Source organism: Giraffa tippelskirchi, chromosome 12 (assembly GCF_054371585.1).
Source record: "Giraffa tippelskirchi isolate mGirTip1 chromosome 12, T2T-mGirTip1v1.2.pri, whole genome shotgun sequence".
NCBI lineage: Eukaryota > Metazoa > Chordata > Mammalia > Artiodactyla > Giraffidae > Giraffa > Giraffa tippelskirchi.
Window position 1 is genome coordinate 142,241,503 of NC_137286.1, and position 25,456 is coordinate 142,266,958.

Below are 25,456 nucleotides of genomic sequence, written 5' to 3' on the forward strand. Positions count from 1 at the left end.
TTTTCCCCAAGTGAGACCAATATTTTATTTACATGCTAGAAATAAGCCAGCACAAAGTACATTCAAAAAAATTCACATGGTGCTAAAAATCCCACCACCACCCACCCTCAACCTCGCATACCTGGGTCTTCCCAGCAGCCCCTGGGCAGACTCAGCTTTTCCGGCGCCTCTAAGAGCCTGGGGGTGGGGTCTGGGGTCCTCAAGCGTGTTGCTGCCCCAGCTATGCTGCGGGTTCTGCCTGCCACTGGGGGTGACGACAAAGTCATCAGAGGAAACTGGGTCCTCAGAGCCAGTATTTTACTCCTGCATCTTGTGACACGTGACATTGTTCAACCCTCGCTGCTGCCTTGAAACCTCTCCCTTTAGCATCTGTGTCCTCCTATCTTTCAGGTTGTTCCCTCTCAGCCTCATTTATGGGCTACACTGCCTCCAACTCACCCTGCAGCTCCTGGGGTGGGGTGGGGTGGGAAGGGGGCTTTGGCGCCTGGGGGCTTCTCCTCTGGGGGCTTCTAAGGAGGCGGCACAAACTAAAGAGAGCCCTCTTGCATGGCTAGACCAAAGCCAGAGTCTTTCGTTCTCCCACCACGCCCTCCCGGAACAGTAGATTTCTACTACAGATCTGCCGTAGGGTGTCAGTTTAGAAGGCACTTCACGAACGAGCCATTTGACCTAATATGATTTTATTTTGCGAAGAATATTATCTTAGCGACCAGCTGTCCTCTCGAGATGAATCTTGAAATGGTAATATCATTTTTACTGAAGTAAGCTGAAGGACTCTAACAGCGATCCCAACAACTTTTTGGATGAACTCCATATACTGTAAGAAGTTGAAATCTTGGCCACCAGGGGAACTCTGAAGTTTCTCTTCCTTAAAGTTTTGGGGGGAATCGTCCAGCGAATGGTTTGGGGTATAATCTCCAGCGAGTCTGCTGGGATACAGGCATAAAAAAATGGCTGGTTTTGTGTTTTTTCAGGATGGAAGCTGATATCCTCTCGATGAGGTTTTGCTGATGATTTGTATTTACTTGGTAAATAATCCAGTCTTTCTGATTCATAATCCTTCACATCCTTCCTTCTTGTGTGTTTCTCTTTACACTTCGTACAACTGTCATCACATTCCCAAGGCAAGTTGTTCTTTCTAAAGAAGTCCATTTTGGCCTTCCTTCTTTCTCTGCTTTCTGAATGCCTGTGAGGTTTGTCTTGGCTTTTTGCAAGATGTAATTTAATATTGGATTCTGTTAAAGGAACTAAAGAAGAATTTTTCCCACTGACTGTAGTCTGTGAAAGCGTCTCCCCATTGAAGGAAACAGAAGATGATACAGATGGAACCTCAAGGGCATTTAAGGAGCTGTGACGCCACAGGCCAGGAGGCTGCATTTTGGAGGACCATCCACGTTTCCTGCCTTTGTGGGATTCATGAGATGATGATGTCATTTTGGAGGACGATCTATGTTTCCTGCTTCTGTGGGATTCGTAAGAAGGTGGTGTTATACAGGAGGATAACCTGTGTGTCTTGCTTTTATGGGATTCATAAGAATGGGGTGTCACAATTGAGGAATGTTGTCGATGACCTCTAATATGATGGGAACCCGAATCTTCACTGGACAGTGGTTTCAAACACATTTTGACTTTTTTCTTCTTGTAGAGATTTTCCACAGGTATGCCTTTCTGTAATTCAAATAGAATTCTCTCTGCTTCCTGACTTAAATAAGGAGTGGCATCTAAAAAGATACAGTCTTCACTCTCATGTACATCATGAGCTGAGCATTCCTCCAAGTTATCTGAATTCTCGATATCTGTCTGACTGTCAGTAAAATCTTCAAAATTCTGAACTGAATGGGAATCACCTGCATCCTGAGCCTTTTTCTGAGTCTTTGAATCAACGGGTTCATATGTGTTTGTTTCTTGAAACCATACATGACATTGTTTATCTTTTTCTGGAGTCACATGAGATTTTAACTTAGAAAGAGCCATGGTATCTTTCTGAACTGTGCTGTGTTGATCAGGATCAGGGGCGCACACCTGGGTGGGCGCCAAGAAATTTCTGACTAATGATGAGTTTTCATGGAAACTTTGTATTTTGAAAGGGATATGTTCTAACGGTTGTGTATCAATGGAATGACTGCCGCTTTCCCCACTGTTGTCTACTTTTTTACATATTGCAACCGTCTGTAATTTAAGACTATGTTTGGGAAATGCAATTGGCTTAGGGAACATCCCTGCAACTGGAGAACCCAGGAGAAAACGAAGGTATTTGTACTGTATATCAAGATCTATTTGATGAAGGGAGTTTTCCTCAAAAAGTAACAAAACTCTGTTTTTTCGTTTTGGTACTTTGACTGCAGAATGAACACATTTAGATAAAGGTTTCCTTCCATCCTGAGTATTGGCCATTGTATAAGATTCCCTTACAATTTTGGGAAAGGCTTTCATTTGAATCTCCAGTGTTTTCTTGGAAAAGTGTATGAGGAGTTTGTTTTTCTCTCCTACTGAGCAGTTCTGGAGAATATGAGGCAATGTTTTCTCTCTAGCAGAAGTCAATGAAGGTGCTCCACTTTCTAGCTCTTTTATTCTCTTTAACTTTGTAATGTTCACTGCCTCTTCACTGCCTCTTGAAACATTAACAATCAGTGACTTCATACAACTGACAGGAGGTGAGTCTTTTTGGAATTTGTGTTTTAGGTTAAATTCTATAGTATCAATCCCTTCTAGAGGCAAAAAGAACATTTGTTTGTGTCTTGGATAGAGCTTCCAACTGTTATGTTTTGAAATAGCCAATTTTTGATAAAAGCTGAACCTTTGGAAGGATCGTTTTACCACCTCTGGTATCAACTTCAGTCTTATTTCAGATGCTTTTGACTCTAAATGATTCATGAGCTTGATTTTTTCTTTGCAAGTAAAATTTTCTAAAATAGGTTTTGGCTGCAATTCAGGATGTATTATCATGGATGTTGTACTTGGACCCCTCACATAAGGTTGTGACTTCCAATCATCAGGTTTATTGTCTTTTACTTTTTCAAGGTTTTTAGGAAAAAACTTGTTTTGGATCATGTTTTTTATCTGGGAGTCAAGGACATTTTTAATTGCTTCACAAAGAGGAATCACAATTCTTGCACTTGGACTATATCCCACTGTTTTTCTTTCATTATCTTTAACTTGGGTTTGAAAAGGCATAGTTCCTAGAGAAGTTTCTTGTTGCTGGACCTTCTGTATGGCGGTGTCCCCTGCAGGTTCACTCTGACCCCTATGCTCAAGTGGCGAGTCACAGCCCAAGGTATCAAATAGTTGAGTCTCATCTTGTGGTTCTTCTGCCCTTGGAGGAGAACTGTTCATATTTAGGGTACTTTTCATGTGAGTTTCCACATTTTCCTTTGGATTTGTAGACATGATTAGACACCCTGTAGGTGTTTCAGTGGGTTTTGGTGCCTTTCTTTGCTCCATCATAATCAAGTCAGGTTCTTTTACGATCTTCTCCACATTTTCCTTTGGATCTTTAGACATGATTAGACACCCTGTAGGAGTTTCAGTGAGCTTTGGTGCCTCTTCTTGCTTGATCATGAGCATGTTAAGTTCTTTTACAATCTTTTCCACATTTTCCTTTGGATCTTTAGACGTGATTGGACACCCTATAGGTGTTTCAATGAGTTTTGGTGCCTTTTCTTGTTCAACCATAAGCAAGTCAGTTTCTTTTACAATCCTTTCCACATTTTCCTTTGGATCCTCAGACATGATCAGACACCCTGTAGGAGTTTTAAGGGGTTTGGGGGCCTTTTCTTGTCCGCCGTTAAACAAGTCAGGTTCTTTTACGATCCTTTCCACATTTTCCTTTGGATCCTCAGACATGATCAGACACCCTGTAGGAGTTTTAAGGGGTTTGGGGGCCTTTTCTTGTCCACCGTTAAACAAGTCAGGTTCTTTTATGATCCTTTCCACATTTTCCTTTGGATGTTCAGACATGATTAGACACCCTGTAGGTGTTTCAATGGGTTTTGGGGCCTTTTCTTGTCCACCATTAAACAAGTCAGGTTCTTTTACGATCCTTTCCACATTTTCCTTTGGATTTGTAGACATGATTAGACACCCTGTAGGTGTTTCAGTGGGTTTTGGGGCCTTTTCTTGTTCAACCATTAGCAAGTCAGGTTCTTTTACGATCCTTTCCACATTTTCCTTTGGATCTTCAGACATGATTAGACACCCTGTAGGAGTTTCAGTGAGTTTTGGTGCCTTGAGTTTTGGTGCCTTTTCTTGCTGAATCATAATCAAGTCAGGTTCTTTTATGATCTTCTCCACATTTCCCTTTGGATCTTCAGACATGGTTAGACACCCTGTAGGAGTTTTAATGGGTTTTGGTGCCTTTTCTTGTCCACCGTTAAACAAGTCAGGTTCTTTTACAATCCTTTCCACATTTTCCTTTGGATCTTCAGACATGATTAGACACCCTGTAGGAGTTTTAATGGGTTTGGGGGCCTTTTCTTGTCCACCGTTAAACAAGTCAGGTTCTTTTACGATCCTTTCCACATTTTCCTTTGGATCTTCAGACATGATTAGACACCCTGTAGGAGTTTCAGTGAGTTTTGGTGCCTTTTCTTGCTGAATCATAATCAAGTCAGGTTCTTTTATGATCTTCTCCACATTTCCCTTTGGATCTTCAGACATGGTTAGACACCCTGTAGGAGTTTTAATGGGTTTTGGTGCCTTTTCTTGTCCACCGTTAAACAAGTCAGGTTCTTTTACAATCCTTTCCACATTTTCCTTTGGATCTTCAGACATGATTAGACACCCTGTAGGAGTTTTAATGGGTTTGGGGGCCTTTTCTTGTCCACCGTTAAACAAGTCAGGTTCTTTTACGATCCTTTCCACATTTTCCTTTGGATCTTCAGACATGATTAGACACCCTGTAGGTGTTTCAATGGGTTTTGGGGCCTTTTCTTGTCCGATCATAAGCAAGTCAGGTTCTTTTACAATCCTTGAGATATCCTGGTGTGGAACAACCCTTTCCTTTGTTTGTGGAGCTAAAGTTTTATTTATTTCACTGCTGAGGTTTGCTTCTGATTTGATATTAGGAAGTTTGTGCATTTGTTGTTTGTCTACCATGAAAGGCTGAGAATCCTGTGGAACTGTGTTTGTAAAATTCTGGTTCCCTTCTTTTACAATGCTTGAACTGTCCCTCTTCATAGTTTCACTAGTATTTGGTGATTTCTTCTGGAATTCTGAAATACGGGTTCTCTTTGCACTTTCTAGGTTTGTCTGAGATTTTACTGATCCTTTAGTCTGAAATTGACTCATTGTGGAAATAGAAAGACTTTTGATAAATATTTCTGAGGCATGTCCTCTCCTCAAAGCTATTTTCTTTGATTTGTTGAAGTCATACTCTAATTTTTTTCGATTGCTTGGAGTACCACGTCCCGTATTGCCTAGAATCTGTAGAACTGGATGCTTTTGGGTTTTCGTATTTAAATATTTGGGGCTCAATTCTCTTTTCAAGTCTGCTATTGTTAATCTGCCTTTCTGGCCTACAAATTTGGGAGAAAGAGGAATATAGGCATAAAATGAATCCAGAGCATGTTTTTGAAGCATTTTTTGTAGTTGAATGTTATGTTTTGAACTGGACACTTCTTGATCCTTTTTATGTTTTTGCTTGATCGGGCATCTGTTTGCCATAGGAGTGATTACCTGAGTCTTAATTTGAGGTTCCTCTGCCTTTAGAGATGCCGTGTTCAGGTTTACTGAATTGCTTGTGTCCATTTTTATTGTCTCCTCCTCCAGATTAACAATGGTGTGTTTGTGCATTTCTATTTTGTCCTCTTCTAGATGGACAGCTATGTTTGTATCTATTTTTAATATCCCTTCTCTCATTTCTGACTTTTTTTGCTCCAGATTTCCAGTAGAGCCAGTGTCAGTTTTGTTTTTTCCCCCCACATCTCCAGATTGAAGTGGAAAAGTCCAGGAGGAAACAGACTTCTGAAGCGATTCTAGAGGGCGTGCCTCTCTATCTGGAACAAGCAATGTCTGCTCCTTTTTCCCTCTTTGGGCATCAAACTCTGTCATACCCATTTGTATTCCTGGTAGCATTTGTATTCCAGGGCACACTGTAGTTAGCTTGTGCACATCTATTTCCAATGATGTCCTTTGCTTTACATTTTGAAGTGGAATTTTCAGAGAAAGACTAGAATCCACTCGGGTCTTTTGTCCACTCCCAGACTGCAGCACCACTTGCTTTCTCATGACAATTTCTTGATCTGCACTTTGGAGTGCATCTGACTCTGTGATATTCATTTCCTCAAGGGACTCCTTTATCTGTGATGCTAACACTTTGGGAGGGGACATTTCACTTGTTTTTCCATTGTTTTGTCTATCTTCTTCTGGCTTATCAAGTTTACATACATCTGTAGATGCTGGAGATGCTTGTGATAAAACTTCTTGTTGGTGGTGGACATCTTGCTTTGAAGCAGAAAATCCTTCTGAACTGACAGGGGAGCCAAGTGTGGCATATATTTCCTTGGATAGTTTCCTTGGTAGTGAAACTAGAACATGCGGGCTTATTTTATGGTGTAAGTTATTCATTATTTCTGTTTGTTTCTTCAGATTTTCAATTTTAGTGAGATCCATAATGGGGAAGGAAAGAATTGCAGCCAAAGTTTCTGGTTTGTATTTTTCTTGCTGAGCCTCTGACCCTGTAAAGAAACATTCTAGCCTTTTCCCACTTTTTATAGTACCAAACCCTGTGACATAAAAGTCCTCGTGCTGTGAATTTGAAAGTAACCGACTCACATCTCCTTCAGATTTGACTTGTAGAGGGTCTCTCCTTTGCTGTACACTGATCACAAAGTTTGACGTCCACTGTTGCATGGCCTCTTCTGGCACTGAGCGTTCTGCATTTTTAACAATTTCCCTCTCACCAGCAGCTGATTCTCTAATTGCTGTTTTCTGGGTATCTGATGTTTCCTGGAGATTTTGCTGTGGACGAGACGATCCTGTGATTCCTGGTGTGTCTTTGTCTGTTTTGCTCCCTAAATCTAAATAAAGAGGTGCAGAAGGGATAGAGAGAAAAGTCCTTGTCAGGACCATACTTGGTTCATCTTTATCTTTGTGTACTTTCCCCCCTGGCTCTTTAATAACATTCAACACAAATTCCTTTGTACTAAGGACATCTGGGATTGGTGAAATGGCTGATTTTTTGTGATAGATCCGTAGCCTCATATCTACATTTTTCACATCAAGCTTTTTTTCTTTCTCTGACATACATTGTTTTCTTTTTATTACATCACCACTAATTCCCTCTGTGTCTGTTCTCCTCTTTGCATCTGATAATGCTGAAATCATTCGTGGAAGTAGAGACGGTTTTTTAATTCCAAGCTTTCCTTCATCTACTTGTGTACCTTTGTCCAATTTCGGCTTAGTTGGAGGTGTGGCAAGATAAATATTTCTCACCATCTTACCAGGCAGTTTACCTTGAGTTTCCTGTTTCTTTTGCTCTGTCCCTCCAAGGTTCAGATGCAATTCTGATCTGTGGAGCACATAGGAAGAAGGTGATTTCTTGGACTTCAAAATTATATATTTGGTGTGTGTCACACCTCTCCTATCTACTGATTTTTCTCTGTCCCTCTCTTCTTTCTCAGGAATAGGTTGTTCCTCATTTTGAACATCTTTCCTGGAATCACCACTAATTGAATATGTATGTATCATTTGCCTTCCCTTTGATATTCTCCCCAAAACAGACCTTCTACGTGCTAGCATTTCATCATCAACTTGTACTTTTTTATCCAACTTGAGGGCAGGGACAGATGGTGATGAAATAGAAAATTCGGTCAGATTTTGACCATCTTTTGTGATATCACCACTAATTGAATATGTATGTGGTGTTTCCTCTGCATATGCTATTCTTCCCCAAACAGGCCATCTAAGTGCTAGCATTTCATCATTGACTTGTACTTCTTTATCCAGCTTGAGGGCAGAGAAATATGGTGATGAAGCAGAAAATTTGGTCAGGTTTTGACCATCTTTTGTGGTATCACCATGAATTGAACCCCTATGTACTATTTCCCCTGTATATGAAATTCTCCCCAAGGCAGACCTTCTACATGCTAGCATTTCATCATCAACCTGTACTTCTTTATCCAATTTGAGGGCAGGAAGAGATGGGGATGAAGTAGAAAATTTGGTCAGGTTTTGAACATCTTTCATGGTATTACCACTCATTGTCTCTGTATGTACTATTTCTCCTACGTACGGCATTCTTCCCAAAACAGACCTTCTACATGCTAGCGTTTCATCATTGACTTGAACTTCTTTATCCAATTTGAAGGCAGAGAGAGATGGGAATAAAGTAGAAGATTTGGTCAGGTTTTGAATATCTTTTGTGGTTTTACCACTAATTGTCTCTGTATGTACTACTTCTCCTGCATACAACATTCTCCCCAGAGCAGATTTTCTACATGCTAGCATTTCATCACTGACTTGTACTTCTTGATCCAACTTGAGGGCAGGGAGAAATGGTGATGAAGTAGAAGATTTGGTCAGGTTTTGAGCATCTTTTGTGGTATCACCACTAGTTGTGTCTGTATATAATTCCCCTCCATATGATACTCTCCACAAAATAGACCTTATCCATGCTAGTGTTTCATCATCAACTTGTACTTCTTTATCCAATTTGAGGGCAGAGAGAAATGGGGATGAAGTAGAAGATTTGGTTAGAACCATACCTGGTTCATCTTTACTTTCCTGCATCTCTTTTCCTTGATGTTTGGGAGACACAAAGTTTCTTCTTTCTACTCTGTCCTCCTTCTTCCCTTTAGTTTTTCCCTGAAGGTCAATTAGATTGCGAGTAAGTACAATAGGTGATTCCTTTGCTTTCAAATCCGTGTTATGGGGGTCTACTCTACTATTCCTATCCACATTTTCCTTTCTCTCCTCTTCTTTCTGCAGCATGTGTTCTTTTAATATTTTTATACCTTTTGAAAGTTCTCCCTCATTGGTGTCAGCATATTTTGATGATTGCTTGGACTCTGTTTGTGGGGGAGGCAATTTTGTGATTCTTATCATGTACCTCTCTCCTCCTGGTGTATCAGATTTAAGATATGGTAGAGTCAGTAACGAAGTACAGATGTTTTTCAATCTTGTAACTAGTTCACTGTCCTCTCTCTGTACCATTCCCTTTTGGTTTTTAATTTTCCACTGTGATTCTTTGGTATCACATCTATGTGAAAGTGGTAATTTCTTTGCCTTCTGATGCACAGATATTGGAAGCATTCTGTCTTCATTATCTGTTTTGAGTCTAGCTTTGTTTTTTAACAAATAACCATCAAATGACTTAGCATCTGCTTTTGTGTTTAGATTGAGTGGATCATAAATCTTCAGTGGTGGAAAACAGGATCGCGTTATTCTTTTTGTATCTTTCTTTTCATTCCTGCTAGTGTCCTGTCTCAGGTAAGATGGAGAAGGTAAGGAGGCACGAGTTTCCCCCAGAACCACTTCCGGCTCACCAGTGCCATCCTGCATTTCCTTCCCTTGCTCTCTGACATTCAAAGGCAGTCTGTTTCTACTGAGTAAATGTGTAAGTGGGGATGTTTGGGCTTCCACAGCTGTGATTCTGGGGTGTGTTCTATCCTTCTCGTCTTTTCTTTTTACTCTGTTCTTTGTCTCTTTATATGACACACGTCCATTAGCCCTTACTGTTATATTACACGAGCTAATACCTTGACTGAAATCTGCATATCTGATTTTCCCTGCGCCTGATGACTCAAGGAGCTGCAATGGTGGAGAGAATCCCGTGACTGCAGGCAAGTTTTTATCTTCTTTGATTCCTGCATCCAGTCTACGGTCTGACAGAGAAGGCAAGGCAAGAGGGGTTTTTGCTGGAGTCACATCAGGGTCTCCTGTTCTCCCCTGCCCCTGTTCTGCGCTCTCCTCCGTGCTTGGCCACGCTTCCTTTCTCCTACTCAGAGCATCAGGCTCCGCGACACTGGACACACGAGGAGGGGGTGATGTCTTTGCCTTGAAATCGGAGCCCCTGGCACGCACCGAGCCTCTCACAGCTGTTGTGTGTGCTCTGCCCCTTTCTTTTGGTGGCCGATATTGTTTTTCTTTCTTTCTATCAGTGGACTTTGGAGGTGCTCTCTGCACTGAAGGCCGTGAGTCTTGGATCTTGAGATGTGGCACAGAATGCCTTAGGACTCCTGGACCACCTTTGTCTTCTTTTATTGTGTCAGATTTCAGATGAGTTGAAGAAGTGACAAAAGGGCAGATTTTGCTCAGAATCACAACTGTGTCCCTTCTCCCCTTCTGCTCCCTTTTCCCTTGCTCTTTAATGTTCACCTGCAGTTTCTTTGCTTCAAGCAGATGGAAAAGTGGGGATTTCCTTGCCTTCAAAGCTAAGTACTTGGGATGCATTGAGTCTCTCACAAAAACCTTTGCTTTATCCTCTTCTTCCTGGGTCATGTATTTTGTTCTTTTTGAATCACTTGAGATCTCACTCAGAGGTGACACTGTATATTTTAACTGTGCATCTGATGACTTCCTGAGCCATAATGGTGGAAGACAGGATTTGAGAGCTCCTTGCTTCTCTTTCTCGCCTTTGTTTAATGTAAACTGAGGTAGACAAAGTCCTGTCAGAACCGCATCTAGTTCACTTTTTCTTTCCTGTGCACGTCCCGGGTTTTCTCTCCTGTCTGTTGGTTCATCTCTAGTTCGGGGGCTGTGGCTCCCAGGGTTACTGGGAACGTGTGGAAGTGGGGACTCCTTTGCCTTGGAACTTGTCTCTTTGGAGCACCTCATATAATTCAGATTGGCTGTTTTTCTTTGATCCTCTCCTTTCTGGGGCATAGATTCATTTGCTGCTTGTACACCGCTTGTGATACCTGTCTCAGTTGCCTCTCGATTCGCTTTTTTCACTGCATCTGGTGATTTCTGGTGGGGTAGTTCTGAACAAGAGTATCTTGTTACTTCAGCTCTGTCATCTGCTTCTATTATTCTTGTATTCAAGTTAAAAGAAGTGGCAGGCCTGGAAGTACAGATCAAAATCACACTTGGTTCACCTTGAATTCTTTGTATCTTTTTCTTTTGCTCTTCAATGTCCAACTGGATTTCCTGTGAAGGTGGTGATTTCTTTTTCTTCAAAAGTAGGACTTTTTCCATGTTAACTCTCTCCTGTTCTTCCTGTATTGTATGTTCTTTAGCTTTTTTTACACTGCTTGAGACATCACCAGAAACAGACGTCTCATCTGCTGTGTTTCCCGTATCTGATGACTCCTGGAGTTTGGGCTGTAGAAAACAGGATCTTCTTTTTCTTAGCGTGACTGCTTCTCCTTCCCTTCTTGTGTCCACTTCAGAGTAAGGTGGAGAAGAGATGGAAACAGAAGACTGTCTCTGGATCCCAGCTTGTTCACCTTTATCTTGCTGTATCTTTTCCTCCTCTTCTTTGATGTTCAACTGCAATTCCTGGGCAACTGGAGACTGGTTCGCCTCCAGAGGCATTCTTTGGGGATGCCTTATCTCTTCCAAAGCCGGGTCCACTTTGTCTTCGTTTTTCTGTGACATATATTTTGATCTTGCTGTATTGCTTAAGATATCATCAGCTGGCTCCTTACATGTTATCACTGCACCTGACGGTTCCTGGAGGGCCAGGGATGGAGGACAGAACCATGATCCTCTTCGTGTGGATGCCACTTCTTTTCCTCCGAGACCCTGCTCCAGGTGAGAAGAAGATGGAATGGAGGCATGGGGCTTATTCAGAACTACATTTCCATCACTTTCATCTTCCTGCATCATTTTCTCTTGCTCTTTATTGTTCCACTGTGGTTCGTTTCCATGCGGTGTGTGTTTAAAAAGTTTTTTCTTTCTTTTAAAAGTGGCCCTTTTGCAGCCCCTTTTGTCTTTCACATACACTATATTGTCTCCATCTTCCCTCTTTTTCTGTGGGAAATGTTTTGATTCTATTACGTTGCTTAAACTCTCTCTATTAATTGACTCTGCAAATGACGCTTTCCTGATATTTGATGTTGCCTGGAGCTTTAGTGGTGGAAGGCAGTTCTGTGGTATTCTTGACGTATCTCTTCCTCCTTTTGTTCTTGAATTCAAACCAAGTGGTGACAGGGATGGTATGGAAGCAAACAAGTTTGTCAGTTTCACATCTGATATACTTTTGCCTATCTGCCCCTCGCTCTCTTGTTTTATAATGTTCAACTGCCCTGGCAATTCCTTTTCCCTGAGCATGTGTAATTGTGATGGTTTCTTTGCCTTCAAGATAATGTTGGGATCCAGTATTCCTTTCACATTGACTCCTTTTATTCTAACCTCCTTTCTATGTAATGTAAGTTGTTTAATTTGTTTTACATTATTTGAGATAATCTCATCAGCTGTCTTTATATTCAGTTTGAGAGAAGGGATGGACTCATATACATTTGTCACAACCAAATCAGGTTTAACCTTTCTATGTTTCAAATTTACCGTTTTCTCTTTTATCTTCCTCTGCAGTTCTGGTCTGTTGCCTGGGCCATCATAGTCAGTGGTATTAAATATGTTTGAAAATACAAATTTCTCCAAAGTCCTTTGGGAGTGTACTGTGTCTTTCTCAACTCCTTGTTTTAGGTCATTCTTCTGTCTTTTATTTTCAGGCAAAGGAGGCATATGGATAGAAAGAGAATGTGAAAAAAATCCAGGTAGACACACCTCTTTTTGTACTTTTTTTCGACATGCTTTACATAAGTGCACCTTCTTTCTAACACTTAGCTTGGGGGAGCTAACATTTGTTATTGAATCAGTTACCTGCTCCCCATCCAATAATTTCTTTCCTTTCAGCAATGAGACATTCTGATATTTTGCAGTTTCACTGGATGATTCTAAAGGCAGCCTTGTATTTTGTCTTGTCATTTGCGTTGGAGGAGCTGAGGGTACAGTCCATTCCAGGCCACACTCACGTTGAGTATTTAGTTGCTCTTTAGAAATCAAGTCTAAGCCTTTTGTCCTGCTTGACACATTACCTACTTCTGATAATGCTTCCTTTGTCTGAGGCATTAAATGTGGTAGGAGCCAGGGATTGTTTTGAGGGTAAGATGTATGCTCAGAGGGAATTCTCAGGGAGGGAAAATTCTCAGAGGGAATCAGTAGGTGCTGCTGCTTTTGTTCCATGCTGGGTAAATTTTGTCCTTTCTCACTTTTTTGTGTATATCCAACAATAACATCCATTCCTTTTAATGCTTCCTTAGCCTGTGGAGCTGAATATTTGGAATGCATCTTACTTGTGTCATCAAACTTTACTTCTTGCCCTGAGGTATTAATTTGGTGGAGACCTGCTTGGGAGTGGGATGTGGACTTTGGAAGGGACTCAGACATCCATTTCTCTTGCTGGTCTCCTTTTCCTGTAATATGTGAACTAAGTCCTTCTGTACTTGGAGTATACTCCACAGTGCTAACTACTTCTGATGCCGTCTTTTCATACGGCATCTTACTTTGAAATAATATATCTCTCGAAGGATCAGAAGCAAGATTTGGCCAAACACGTTGTACACATTCTGGTTGTTCTTCTTCTGTTCCTGCAACAGGCAAGCCAATTCCTTCTGTATTTGAATTGTGGTGCATTGGACTATCTACTACCTTTGCTGCTTTCATTACCCCTGGCAATTTAATCTGAAATATATCCATCATAGAATGAGAAAGAGATGTTGGCAGAGCCTGGCATGTACTTTCCTGTTGATGTTCTTTTCTTCCTGAGCACGGAGGTTGATCCACTGGAATATCTACTGTGTTTGATGCTTTCTGGACCGCTGGGCTCAAAACTGCTGAACTCATTCCTCTGGCTGAGACTTCTTTCTTTCGCCTTTCAATATGCAGTTGATGCAATATGCAAGAGGAAATGAATTCCAGAAGATTTCCTTTCTTCTGGTTAGAACTGTTTTGCTGCTCTGTCCTCCCTTTTTTGGAGCAGTTTGTTTTCTGTTCATTTGATGTTAATAGAAGGTTCGTTAACTTTGGCAACTCGGTTCCCCATAGACTGACGTCTGAAATAACAGGGACACTAACACTTTCTTTCTCTGTTGCATTTCCTGCCCCTCTCACATGAAGAAGTTCCCCACTGGGGCAAGATGCTGAATCCATGAGACGTTCCGGAATGGGATCTGGTTTTACGTCTCTGATCTCCACTGCAGGTGTATATTGCCAGGGTTCTGCATTTGCACAAAGAAACGTCTGTCCTTTTGAACCTTGGAGGGTATCGGTTTCTCTTAAGCCGTCTCTGCCCAGTTGATTTGGAATGGTATTTTCCAAATGAGGGGTTTCCATAATGGAGTACAAAGTAGGCTCCACCGGTGTCCCTGAATTACTTCCTTCTTTCAGCAGTTCCTGTTCCTTGCAAGTCTTCTCTTGAGGAGCATCTGACTCTGGAAGACGCATATTCTGTCCTTTTGAACTTAAAGAAATGTCTGTTTTCTCGGCTACTTCTGTCCTCTGTGGAATTGACACTGGAGGTGGGGCCTTGTCTCTGTCTCCCTCCTTTACTCCCAGGGCGATGAGGCATTGGCGTTTTGTGTGTAACCTAACTCTTGAGATGTCAAATGGAGTGGAGCGGCTTTCTCTCTTTGGTGAAGGTTGACCAGGATATGCTTCTCTTTTCAAATTTACTGTGTATTTGACATGGGTGGGGCCCTTCTTCAGTCGCTGTCTCATCATGAATCGATATCTACACTGTGGGAAGATGTCCAGTGAAGCAATCTGACAATTTTCTTCTTGCTCTCTGATACATTGTCTCAGGGTTTTCTTATTTCTTGATTTGGCACTCTTAGCAAGGGACTGTGAAAACGCTATTTGTCTTGTGTTCAGCGATTTCTCCAGCCTTGGTGGCTTGCCTTTCTCCTTTTCCACTTCCATCAACTCTTGAATTTGAGGTGGAGTAGACCCAGAGTCACAAATAGTATTCAGAGAGAATTCTATCTCAGTTTTATCTTGCTGGAACCCGGGCTTCTTGGTGTTACACCCTGTTTCCTTCTCGTGGCTTCGGGTTCCGTATCCTGCTGTGTTATACATCAGGGAAACAAATGGTTTCTTTGCCTTCAATTTTACCTGTTCAGTATGCACAGTGTTTTCTACACCTGCTACTTTTGCCTGAGCTTGGTGGTTTAGGATTTGGGGGTACGGAGGTGTGTAAGCATAAGCAGGGTTCTGGATGTTTCCTGAGACACATGGTTCTTGCTGTTTCTTTTGTAGAAACTCAAATGACTGGGTATATTGTGAAGGTGTTCCAAACAAGACCTGTTGTGCACACTCTTTTTCCTGCATAACTTTGGCTTTCTTTAGGGCATTTCTCTTTTCAGAAGATTCTTCATAGTTACCCGAGGTGCTAGGTGACTGCTCCATTTTTAAATGTGGTGGAATAGATGGAGAAGCATCTGTAGATTTTAGGTCTGTGTTTAACACAGCTTTCTCTCTCTCTGTATCTATCTCCTGATCTTTGTTAATGCTTAAAGTAGCAGGGCTTGCGGCATTAAGTGACTGTAAAACCACTCTGTCTTCGACTGACAACTGCGTGTGTATTGGCTGTACAGGACTAAACCCTGACACTCTGCCTGCTTCTGTTTGGAATCTGCTTTGCCTTCTAATGTCGGAGGTACCCACTTTGAAGTAAGTGGCACTTGTATACATATCAGTTGCATTTTTACCTGAGCACATCTCTTTCATTTTGGTTTCTACGTTGGATCTAAGTTTTGTCCTCTGTTTTGTGGCAAATTGCCTACTGATTTTAAATAGCTGTGAAATGAGTGGCTCCTTTTTTTTCATCACTGAAAAATTGCGTTTCAGTATGATTTTCTCTTGCACTGTGTTTATCTGGCTTTCAGAGTCGGATAAAACAGGCATGAATAAATCGAAAGGCCCCAGGAGAAGTGTGGCTAAGTTTTTGTCCAGCTCTGCCTTTTTCTCTGTAACAAAATACCCTAGATTTTTATGAAGTGTTCTGTGGTTATCCAGACTGTCCCTCACTGCTGTATCAAATGAGAGTTTATCAGTCACTAACTTGGGTGGTGGACCCTTAGCTCCCTTGATGGCATGGAATAATGTCTCTCTCGCACCTTCATTCCATTGCTTCTCTCTTGCCTTGTTCTTAAGTTTGTGGTTTTTCTTTCTATGGCTTCCGGTAAGACACTTCACGCTATTAAGCTCCTGTAAAACTGGTAGCTTCCCTGCCTCCAGAGTTACCTGCTTGGGACTCATTGTACTTTTCTTGCCTACAGCCTCTCCTGTGTGACTCTGGTTCTCAGGTTCAGATGAATCAAGGCTGGAGAAATCTAAAGGCTTTGAGACTGATCTTACTAAGTCACTCTGACTCCTTGCCTTTTTCTTAAAAATAGGACTATCTCGTTTCCTCCTAGGATTTCCATCGCAGACACCATCACAGTGTAAGGAACCAGTCTCTGATTTCCTAGCTTCTAGAAATGGGGTCTTTAGATCTGCCATGTGTTGGATTTCCTCTTGAATATGAAGACCTTTCTTCAGTGTTTCGACTTGAATTAGAGTCATCACGCTTTTAGAGACAGGCTTTAAAATAATTTCTCTAACGTGTTCTTCTTGCCTCATGTTTTGTGCCGCACAAGACAGGTTCCAAGTACTTCTACCTTCTGAACTATCCAGTTTAGGTTTTGATTTGCAAGGGCCAAGATTTTTCACATGATGAGAAGTGAAATAGAGATGTTGGCTCTCATGTGGAACTGATTCTGCTGATATTTCTGGGACATTTTCCTCTTCCTTCTCATGTGGCACACTCACTCTCCCTGTGTTGCTGGATCTGCTTTGTGTATCAATCAAATTGGCCTCCCATGCTTCCCCAACACTCGGTGATTTCTCTATCTCTGGGCAGGTGTGGTTGTGTGTTTGTACTCTTGGTTGATCTGTCCCTGTTGTGGGTGTGCTATCAATTTCAATATCTATCTTATCCGTTGAAACAGGTGTGAGAGATGAAAATTCATCAGCTATACTTTTATGTTGTTGCCTGTCTTTTATCACAGACTTTAAATAACATTCTTGTTTCTTTTTACAGTACTGATGACCGTGCTCAGTGATATTAAGCACCTGTGAAAAAAGAGGCCTCTTTGCCTTCATGGTTACATATCTGGGACCCATAAGATCTTTCCTTCCTGGAAATTCTAGTGCTTTTTTCTGCCTCCTAGATTTAGACAAAACAGACATTGTGGATATTGTTGGTAAATCTCTTTGCAACTCTTTATGTTTCTTGACAATAGAATCACCTACTTTCTTTCTAGAGCTTTCATTACATGCACCTCCAAGCGCTGAGATCCCTGACTTGGGAAGAGGGATATTTTGATCAGCTGTGTATTTTGTTACTTCCTGAGTTTTTATGTCTTTCTCTTCTTCTTCAGGTTGTAGGGAAGTTGGACAGGAAGCATCCAGCCTCCTTGTGGGATTCCCAGCAGATGGAGTCCTACACCCTGCCTCATCAATTAAAAGACCATTGAACATCGCTTTCCCTCTTTTTACACATGAAATCTTTTCACTTTTTCTATGCAGTATGTTTGTATATGGTGGGATGTTCTTCTTCACCTTTTCAGTTTGAAATGCAATTATCAGAGGAGAACAGGGAGATGCCAATAAATTTCCTGAAACTAGTGTCTGTTGCTGCATGTCTTGCTCTGTAACAAGCGTATTTTCATCTTTTCTACTTGCTGTCCTACTCAGGAACTGTAGACCTGTTTCGAATACAACTTTCTTTCCCTCTCTTTCAGTTTGCCATCTTGACTCAGATGTGGTGCCCAAGGCACTCCATCTTTTACACAGTCTTTTCCTGTCCTCTGGTTTTAGCTGTATAATACTGACTTTGACTGGGTCTTTTTTGGCTTTCAGTTTTTTATGTGTTTTGGTGGCAGGTGAAACAGGTGTAGGTGAAAAAAAATTATTCATAAATATGTTTGACATACTCTGAGATAACTCTTTGGCCATGTTATCAAAGGTGTAGACCAGTTCCTTTCCATGGCTGGGGGCGCTGGGACTAGTGGTATTAGTTGTCTTCAAAACTGATGCCATCTGGGCTTCCCCAGTCCGAGATGTAGGGATCAATGCTACATTTCTCAACCTTTTAATTTCAGATGAAGCCAGCCTGGAGATACCAAAAGACTGTAGGGCTGTCCCTTGTAAATCCGTTTGTAATTCTTTCTTTCCCTCTGGACTAGAACTAGCAGGTTCCTTTGTTGGGTCTGTTTCAGAAAGGACGTCACTTGGTGCTTTAACAGCTAAAGATTCACCGAGTGATTTCTCTGTCGCTGGAGATAAAATCCTTGATCGCTGTGTTTTTGTCCTTTGTGGTGCCTTCTCAGATGGAAGTGATTTCAAAATAGAGCAAGACACAGAACGCAAGACAGTTTGTGTGAAAAATGTGTGTTGCTGCAGCTCCTCCGCTATGGTTAGTGATTCTGGGATTTTTCCCCTTGCTGAATACTTCTGTTTGAGATCTGATTTCACAAAGCGAGGCTCCTTCATACGATGAGCACGGAAAGTGAGGTGCTGGAAATTCCGAGATGCTAATTCTCCACCGTGGCCTTTGAGTTCCTTTCTGACGTTTTTCCTCTTGGCCCTAGAATAGGGACACCAGGCTTTCCCTCCATCTGGCCAGTGTCCTTGCCGTTGTAGCTCAGGATGGAACCTGGTCTTCCCTGGCATGTCCGTCTCTACTTTGATTCTGTTATGCACCTTCATGTCCAGTGAAACCGACATGGGAGAGGAAGTGGCATTCAGCATGGTAGCTGCCAATGACTGACCTTGTTTCCTCATGGTTTTGAACTTGCCTTCAAATTGCCTAGCACGGCTTGGCGCACCACGTTTTGTGACAGTAAATGTCTTGGAAATTGGTGTCTTCTTTGCCTTCAAAGTGATACATTTGGGACTCATTTTATTTCTCTTGTCTGTAAGTTTTGAGTGGTTTCTCTCTCTTTTCAACACAGGTAAAGCAAGTGTGGCTGCATCCCAGAACTCTAGCATTGTTGCCAGCAGTTCTCGGGCTCCTCCTTCCTTTCTCTCTGCAGTAACATCTTCTAGTGCCCCAGAGTATTTTATCTCAATCAAAAACTCAACGATCTGTGATCGCAGGGTTTTCGAAGGGAGGGTTTTCAAAGAGCCATTCCCAGGGATGTTAAATATCTGCGACATTGGTGCCTTTCTTGCCTTCATAACAACACCCTTGGGACTCATTTTACTTTTTAAGGCTCTACATGTAAATGTCTTTCTTCCCTGTTTAGGTTCAGGGGGATCAGGTGCGGCGGTAGCTGAAGATTCAGGGACAGGTGCTTGTAGATCTTTTTTAAAGTCTGACTTTTCCTCTTTACCATGATCAACCAGTTCTCCTGTGTGGCTCTCATCACTTGGGACACCACATTTCATTGTATCAATTACAACTTGACTGGTTAGTGATTCATTCGACTTTAGAAGAGGAAGGTTTGAACTCGCTGAGCACACTGTGCCGTTTTGTGTCTGCTGGCTTCTCTTTGGCTGTGTTGCCTGCACTGGATCTGCAGGCTGTGTGAGCTGGGGGATGTCCTGTTTGGTAACAAACAGAGTTTTCCCACATCCTTTGATTCCTGGTTTGTGAAGCTCAAGCTCCTTCGTCTGGTCTGAACAGTGTATGAAATGTTGGCTGTGCTGTGGAATTACTTTTAGTAACATCTCCTGTTTACTTTCTTCATCTTGAAGATCACCTTCTTTGGGGTCATCTGGAGTCACATTCCCTTCGTGTGACGGTATATTTTGCTTTACTTGTTCAGAACTGAGTCTTTTTTCTCCTAACATGTCTTTTTCCTCTTCTCGGTCACTATACCTATTCATAGCAGGGATGATGTTCAGGAGGGAGTCCCTGCCATCTGCCATTTTTGTACCCTGACCCACCTGTCCCATTTTGGTGGTCAAGTTATATCCCAATTCTTTCCTACGATTTTGTATAGCACCCTTGATATTGAGCATGTGTGAAATGGGTGGTTTCTTTGCTTTTAAAATTCCACGTTTGGGATTCATCAAGATTTTCATGTCTGAATATTGTTTGAAGTTTCTCTTGCTTTCAGATAGAGATAAAGCAGCCATGAAGAAATCTAAAGTCACCTTCTCTTCCTTTTCAGTACCACCAGCTTGTTCCTTTTGATGGTTTGTCTCAGATGGAACACCACCTTCTCTTGCAGAAAATATTTTTTCATCAAACTTTGCTTCTCCTGACGTTGGAGGAAAAGACCTAGCGTCACTCTCTAGCTTTCTCAGTTGAAATGGATCCAATGTTGGGCATGAAGCAGAGCTCAAAATACTCTCTGCAAAATGTGTTTGTGGTTGTACCTGGATATTTATACTTCCTATTCGTTTCAGCTCCTCATCTGATTTGATAAGGTCATGATCCTGCTCCTGATATGCACTGAATATGAAGCCTTGGCCACTCTCTGGAATTGGTAAATCTTGTTCCCCTGCCCCTTCCTTCCTGTCTTTCACACTGTTAGATAAACTACTCATATCGATAGAAGCTGGGCAACATACTTTTCTTTCATTGGGTGATTTCTCTTGCATTTGCATATGATCAAGTCTTGTTATCCTTTGTGTATCTGTCTCCACATTTAATCCAATGCTCATTTTGGTGTTCGGCAAAACAGGTACCCTGGAGAGAACGACAGGTGAACACACATCTCCTGTGTTTTTATTTTGCTGTAAATTCTTCATTTTAAACTTGCATTGCAGTGCCTTTCTCTGCCTGCCAGGGAGCATGCACAGAGCGGATAGGCTTTGTTCTCTCATAGCTCTGTATCTACGACTCACTGTTGTTTGCTTTCTTGCTAATTTTAGTGTGTTTTTCTTTCTTTGAGATTTAGAAATGAAAGTATCAACGGAATCAGAAGACTGCAAGAAGGTCACTTGCAAACTTTCTGGTAACTCTGAATTTTTATCCACAGAATAAGAACCTAGTTCCCTTGTAAGGTTTCCACCAGAGGCTACACCACACTCTGTTGGAATGTTCAAAAGTTTCACAGGTGATAAGTTCCCTGCCGCGGGAGGTAGAACCTCTAGACCCACAGGGGCTGTTAGGTCATCTTCTGGTTTGTTGGTCTTCAGGAGTTCCTTAGCTTCTCGAGGACCCATTTGGACATCAGCCTGCAAACCAGCTTGTTTAAAGCATGTTTGGTGCTGTGTATCTTGCTCCTGTGTTAAACGGTGCAGGCCTGTGTCTGGTTTGGCAAGGTGAGTCTCCTTTCCTCGACATCCATTGATCCAGAGGTACTGGGTATGCTGCGGAGCCGTGATTAGCAAAGTCTTTTGCTCCTTTTCCTCTACATCTTGTACTTTTTCTTCTCTGTCACAGAGTGCATTACTCTCATCAAAAAAATCAACATACAGTGGTCTCTCTTCATTGGCTAGACCCCGGAGCTTTGCCTGAACATGGTATAAGCTCTTTGTCTCTCCTTGTAACCTGCTATGTACAGGAGAGTAAAGGGTGTTTAGAAATTCATATTCCAGTCCATTAGCTTGGCCTATCTTTTCAAACTTGGCCTTAAAGTCAGATTCCAGTTTCTTTCTTTGATGACCTGTGATGTCACACATTTGTGAAACGGATGGCTTCAGTGCCTTCATAGATACAGACTTGGAGTTCACTCTACATTCTATGTCTGAAAATCTTCCTCTAGTTTTCTTCACTTTAGAATGAGATAAGACAGGCATGTGGCAATTAAAACTCTTTGGGAAAACTGCTGATAAGTCTTTGGGTCGTTCCACCTTCATTGCTGCAAAACAGTAACTTGTTTCCCTGGTATCACTTCCATCATCTGATACATCACTTTCTCTTGTTTGGTTTAAAGGGTCTCCAATCAGTGATTTTTCTGATGTGGGAGGAGACATGTCAGAATCATCTGCAGCGCATCTTAAATCTGTGGGTGCTGTCAGGCTTTTCTCCATATTCTCAACATGAACTGGACCTGTTGTGGCCACGTGAATAGACTCTGCCATGATTTCTGCAAATGTGATTGGTTGTTGAATTTCTTTCATGGATTTGAGCTCTTTCTCTGGATCTTCATCCAATCTGAGGTTCCAGCGATCCTCAAGGACTGCTTCTGGTGAAGCTTCCTGGTCCCCACTCACTTTATCCTGCAACTGAGCTGCTTCTAGTGTGTTTCCAGAGTCACTTCCTTTATTAATAATATCTGAATAGTCTTCTTCTCTTTCAGCTTCTGATGTCTCTTTTTTTAGCTCGGTATGACTGTGATTCCCTACATTTAATCTGCTGTGCATTCTAACATAGGGCAAAATAGACAGATGAGGGTCAGAAACATTCAGAAGCGTATCTGCCATGGTTTTATCTTGCAGTATGTGTTTAATCATGATTTTGAAATTGCTTCTTAATCTTCTCCTGTGACGTTTTGGTGGCTTCTTTACTTTCATAATTACACATTTGAAACCGAGTACATTTGTGGTTTCTGCTATTTTTTTTCTGATTTTCTTCCTTTTCAAATTTGATAAAGGAGGCATATGCCTATGGAAAGACCCCAGGGCAACTTCAGGTAAAACTCCTTCTAAGTCCTGCTTTTCTTCTGCAATCTGAGCATCCAGGTACTTCTCAGGGCTTCCACCCAAAGGGACACCACATTGTGTTGATTCAGTTAAAACTGGCAAGCTCTCAAACACGGTGAGAGGACGCACTGGGTCTGTGGTTCCCCTGCCTGTAGGTCTGTTTGTGCTTTGCTTCACCTCAACTTGAAATGGATCCATCGTGGGGCATGGGCTAGTCCCCACAGTCGTCTCTGTAGAGAGAGTTTGTGGGTATACGTCGAGCTCTTTATTTTGAATGGTTCGACCTTTTGAACTACTCTGGCCTAGTTCCAGTTTGACATATGTGGGCTTCTGCTGTAGTCGTAGGCTGAACCTGAAACCTGGCGTGAGCTGCAAAGCTGCTTCTTGTGGAGCCTGTTGTTCTTCCTCTGTGTCGTCTCCTTGTGGTTTTTTAACTAGACAGTTCTTGTCAAAGGAAAAATATATTTTCCTGTCATCTGGTAATTCGTCTGGCTTTACTGCTGAAAAACGAAATCCTATTTCTGATGTATCCATCTTGGTTTTTAATCCACTCTGCATTTTCATATGAGGTGGGAAAGAAAGGGCAGCATGAGTGGCTTTGTGAAACGCAGCAGATGTTCTTTCATCTTGCATACTGTTAATGTTGGTTCTAGTGTTGCATTTGAGTTCCTCACTTCCACTTCTGTCATCTTCTTCCATCACGTGAACTCTTAATGCTTTCTTTTCCTCAGTTACATCTTCTGGCCTCTCCTGAATTTCTACACCTGCAGGTTGTCCACTGCTTTTATGCTTTTTGGTTCCTAGGGAAATGAACAAGTTGACATCGGAAGACTCCAGAACAATTTCAAGAGGATCTTTTCTGTCTGTATTCCCCTGTGAGAAGCACCTTTGCATTTCTGATACACTAGCTGGTAACTCCTCTCTGCTTGAAAGGGCAGGATTTGAATTCTCTGTACCTCGTAGGTCCTCCCGTGTTTTCATGTTTCTGTCTGACTCCATCTGGGGAGAGGAAACACATTTCTGCAAAAGTTCTGATATGGCTTCTTCTAAAGGTGTCTCTTGCCTTGCAACAGGCAGGTCAGATGTTGTTTCGCTATGTGGGGCACAAGACTCTGCAATATCCATTTCCTTTGGATCTTCAAGAGACTCTTTATTCATCCAGTTTGTTTCTATTAATGAAGGACAAGGTGCTTTCTGTTGATAAGTATTGACCATGAAAACCTGTTCTAGCTGAGATGGGATTTCTTGGGAAATGTTTTCTAGCTCTTTATTGTTTCTGCCATGCTGCTGTTCATATTCAGTACCCCCCGTGGTTCCTTTTTCCTCAACAGATCCTATGTAATTAACTTTCTCTGCACATAGTGACTGATCTTGTTTCGGCAGAAAATCTCTACATTCTGTTAAACCTGGAGTGAATTTCGCTTGTCTTTTCCTGCAATACTTCCTAATATAAGGAGGAACAAGCTTGAAAGCATACGTAAAATGCAACGCTATACCTGATACACCTTTTCTTTGATGTAACTCTTTCTTCTTAGTTTTATGCTCATATCTTAACTGCCTGCACTCTGAAGTGTGACATGCCGTGGTCTGAAATACCTGTGAAGCCACTGTTTTCTTTGACTTCTGAGGCGGATCTTTGAGGCTAAGTTCACTTTTACCACGTGATGTTTTTCTTCTGTTTTTCTGCCTGGTCACGAGAGGCAGTGAGCCATATGCAGGAGCCTGGTTTAATGTTGAGGAAGCAGTTTGTTTCTGGCCCTCAGTCTTAACATGCTCTAGTTGTGGCATCACTTTAGCAACTGAATTTGGGCTCGGAGGTAAAACCAGATGTCTGGCATCCTTTAAAATAGTGTCTTGCCCTGGGATGGAATATTTAATCTTGTTTGAATCTTCAGACCAGACAGAATCCTGGGCCTCGTCTGAGTGTTTTGTATCAGACCCTAGGCCCTTGACTGAATCTGCAGTCTCAACAGACTGTGGAACTTGGACCAGATGTTGGCTCCTATCCATGTCTGGGATCTGGAAGAAGTCTTGGGTGCTGCTAGAAAGTGGTTCCTTCACCAAATCTTGAGGCAGAGCAAAGTATATGGCCTCACTCTCAGGCTGCCTGTTGACTGATGCCTGATTGCTAAAAAATTGGTGGGCTTGACCAGTAAATTGGGCTTTGGAAAATCCCTGGATCTGAGTATCCTTTTGTCTGGAAAAAGAAGCTTGTGCTTGGGGAGAAATGTCCATTGTAGCAGAATGTTGATTCTGAATCAAGGGCTCTAGAGAGATTGAGTACAGAGAGGTAGTTTTATTCTCTAATGTGGCTTTGGATTTTGAAGGGCTTTGATTTCTCACATTTTCTTCCAGAAGTCTGACTTGGTCTCTAGAAAGAAACAGATGGGCAGGAGGGCATGGTGCCACATCTAGATCTTCACTTTCTATAATGATTCTTGAAGTTCTTGAAAAGTTAAAGTCAGAAGAAAACGTCCTATTTTTATATTTGTTACTTTTCATTATGGAAAATAATTTCTTTGATGAAAACTGTATTGTTTCATGTTCATTTTCAGGACACCTGCCACACTTTAGCAAAATTTCCTGTACTTCCGAATGAAATAGTGACAAAGATGATGAGTTAGTCCCATTTGAAGATGTCATATGACTTTCACTAAAGTGACTTACTCGAAATCTACTTTCACTGGTACTTGCCCGCGGTGGTTCATCTGGTGGTGGAACGCTGTCTTCAAAGTACTCTTTATTTTCTTCAGATATAATTGATGAAGCAATTGTTCTCTCTGAAAAGTCATCAACTCTGAAATATAAGAAAACAGTGAGTCAGCTGTCACTGAGGACCTATTTCATACAAGAACTTTTTTTGAAATTTAAGGAAATCCAATATAGTATATGAAAACATAGTTAAATGTAGAGATAAGCTGGGAAGTTATTATCC

At 41.7% G+C, this 25,456-nt stretch overlaps 1 protein-coding gene across 3 annotated transcripts in view; it reads right to left on the reverse strand.

Moving 5' to 3' along the window:
* Positions 1-663: 663 nt before the first annotated feature.
* Positions 664-25,456, reverse strand: part of LRTM3 (leucine rich repeat transmembrane protein 3) — a 32,112-nt gene continuing 7,319 nt past the window's right edge. For 2 of the 3 annotated variants that reach the window (XM_081552105.1, XM_081552106.1), the window contains one exon: positions 664-25,318. In XM_081552105.1, the coding sequence (XP_081408231.1) occupies positions 754-25,318 (24,565 nt within the window). In that variant the 3' untranslated portion in view covers positions 664-753. The remainder of the gene's footprint in view (positions 25,319-25,456) is intronic. The other variant, XM_081552107.1, reaches the window with a different exon arrangement.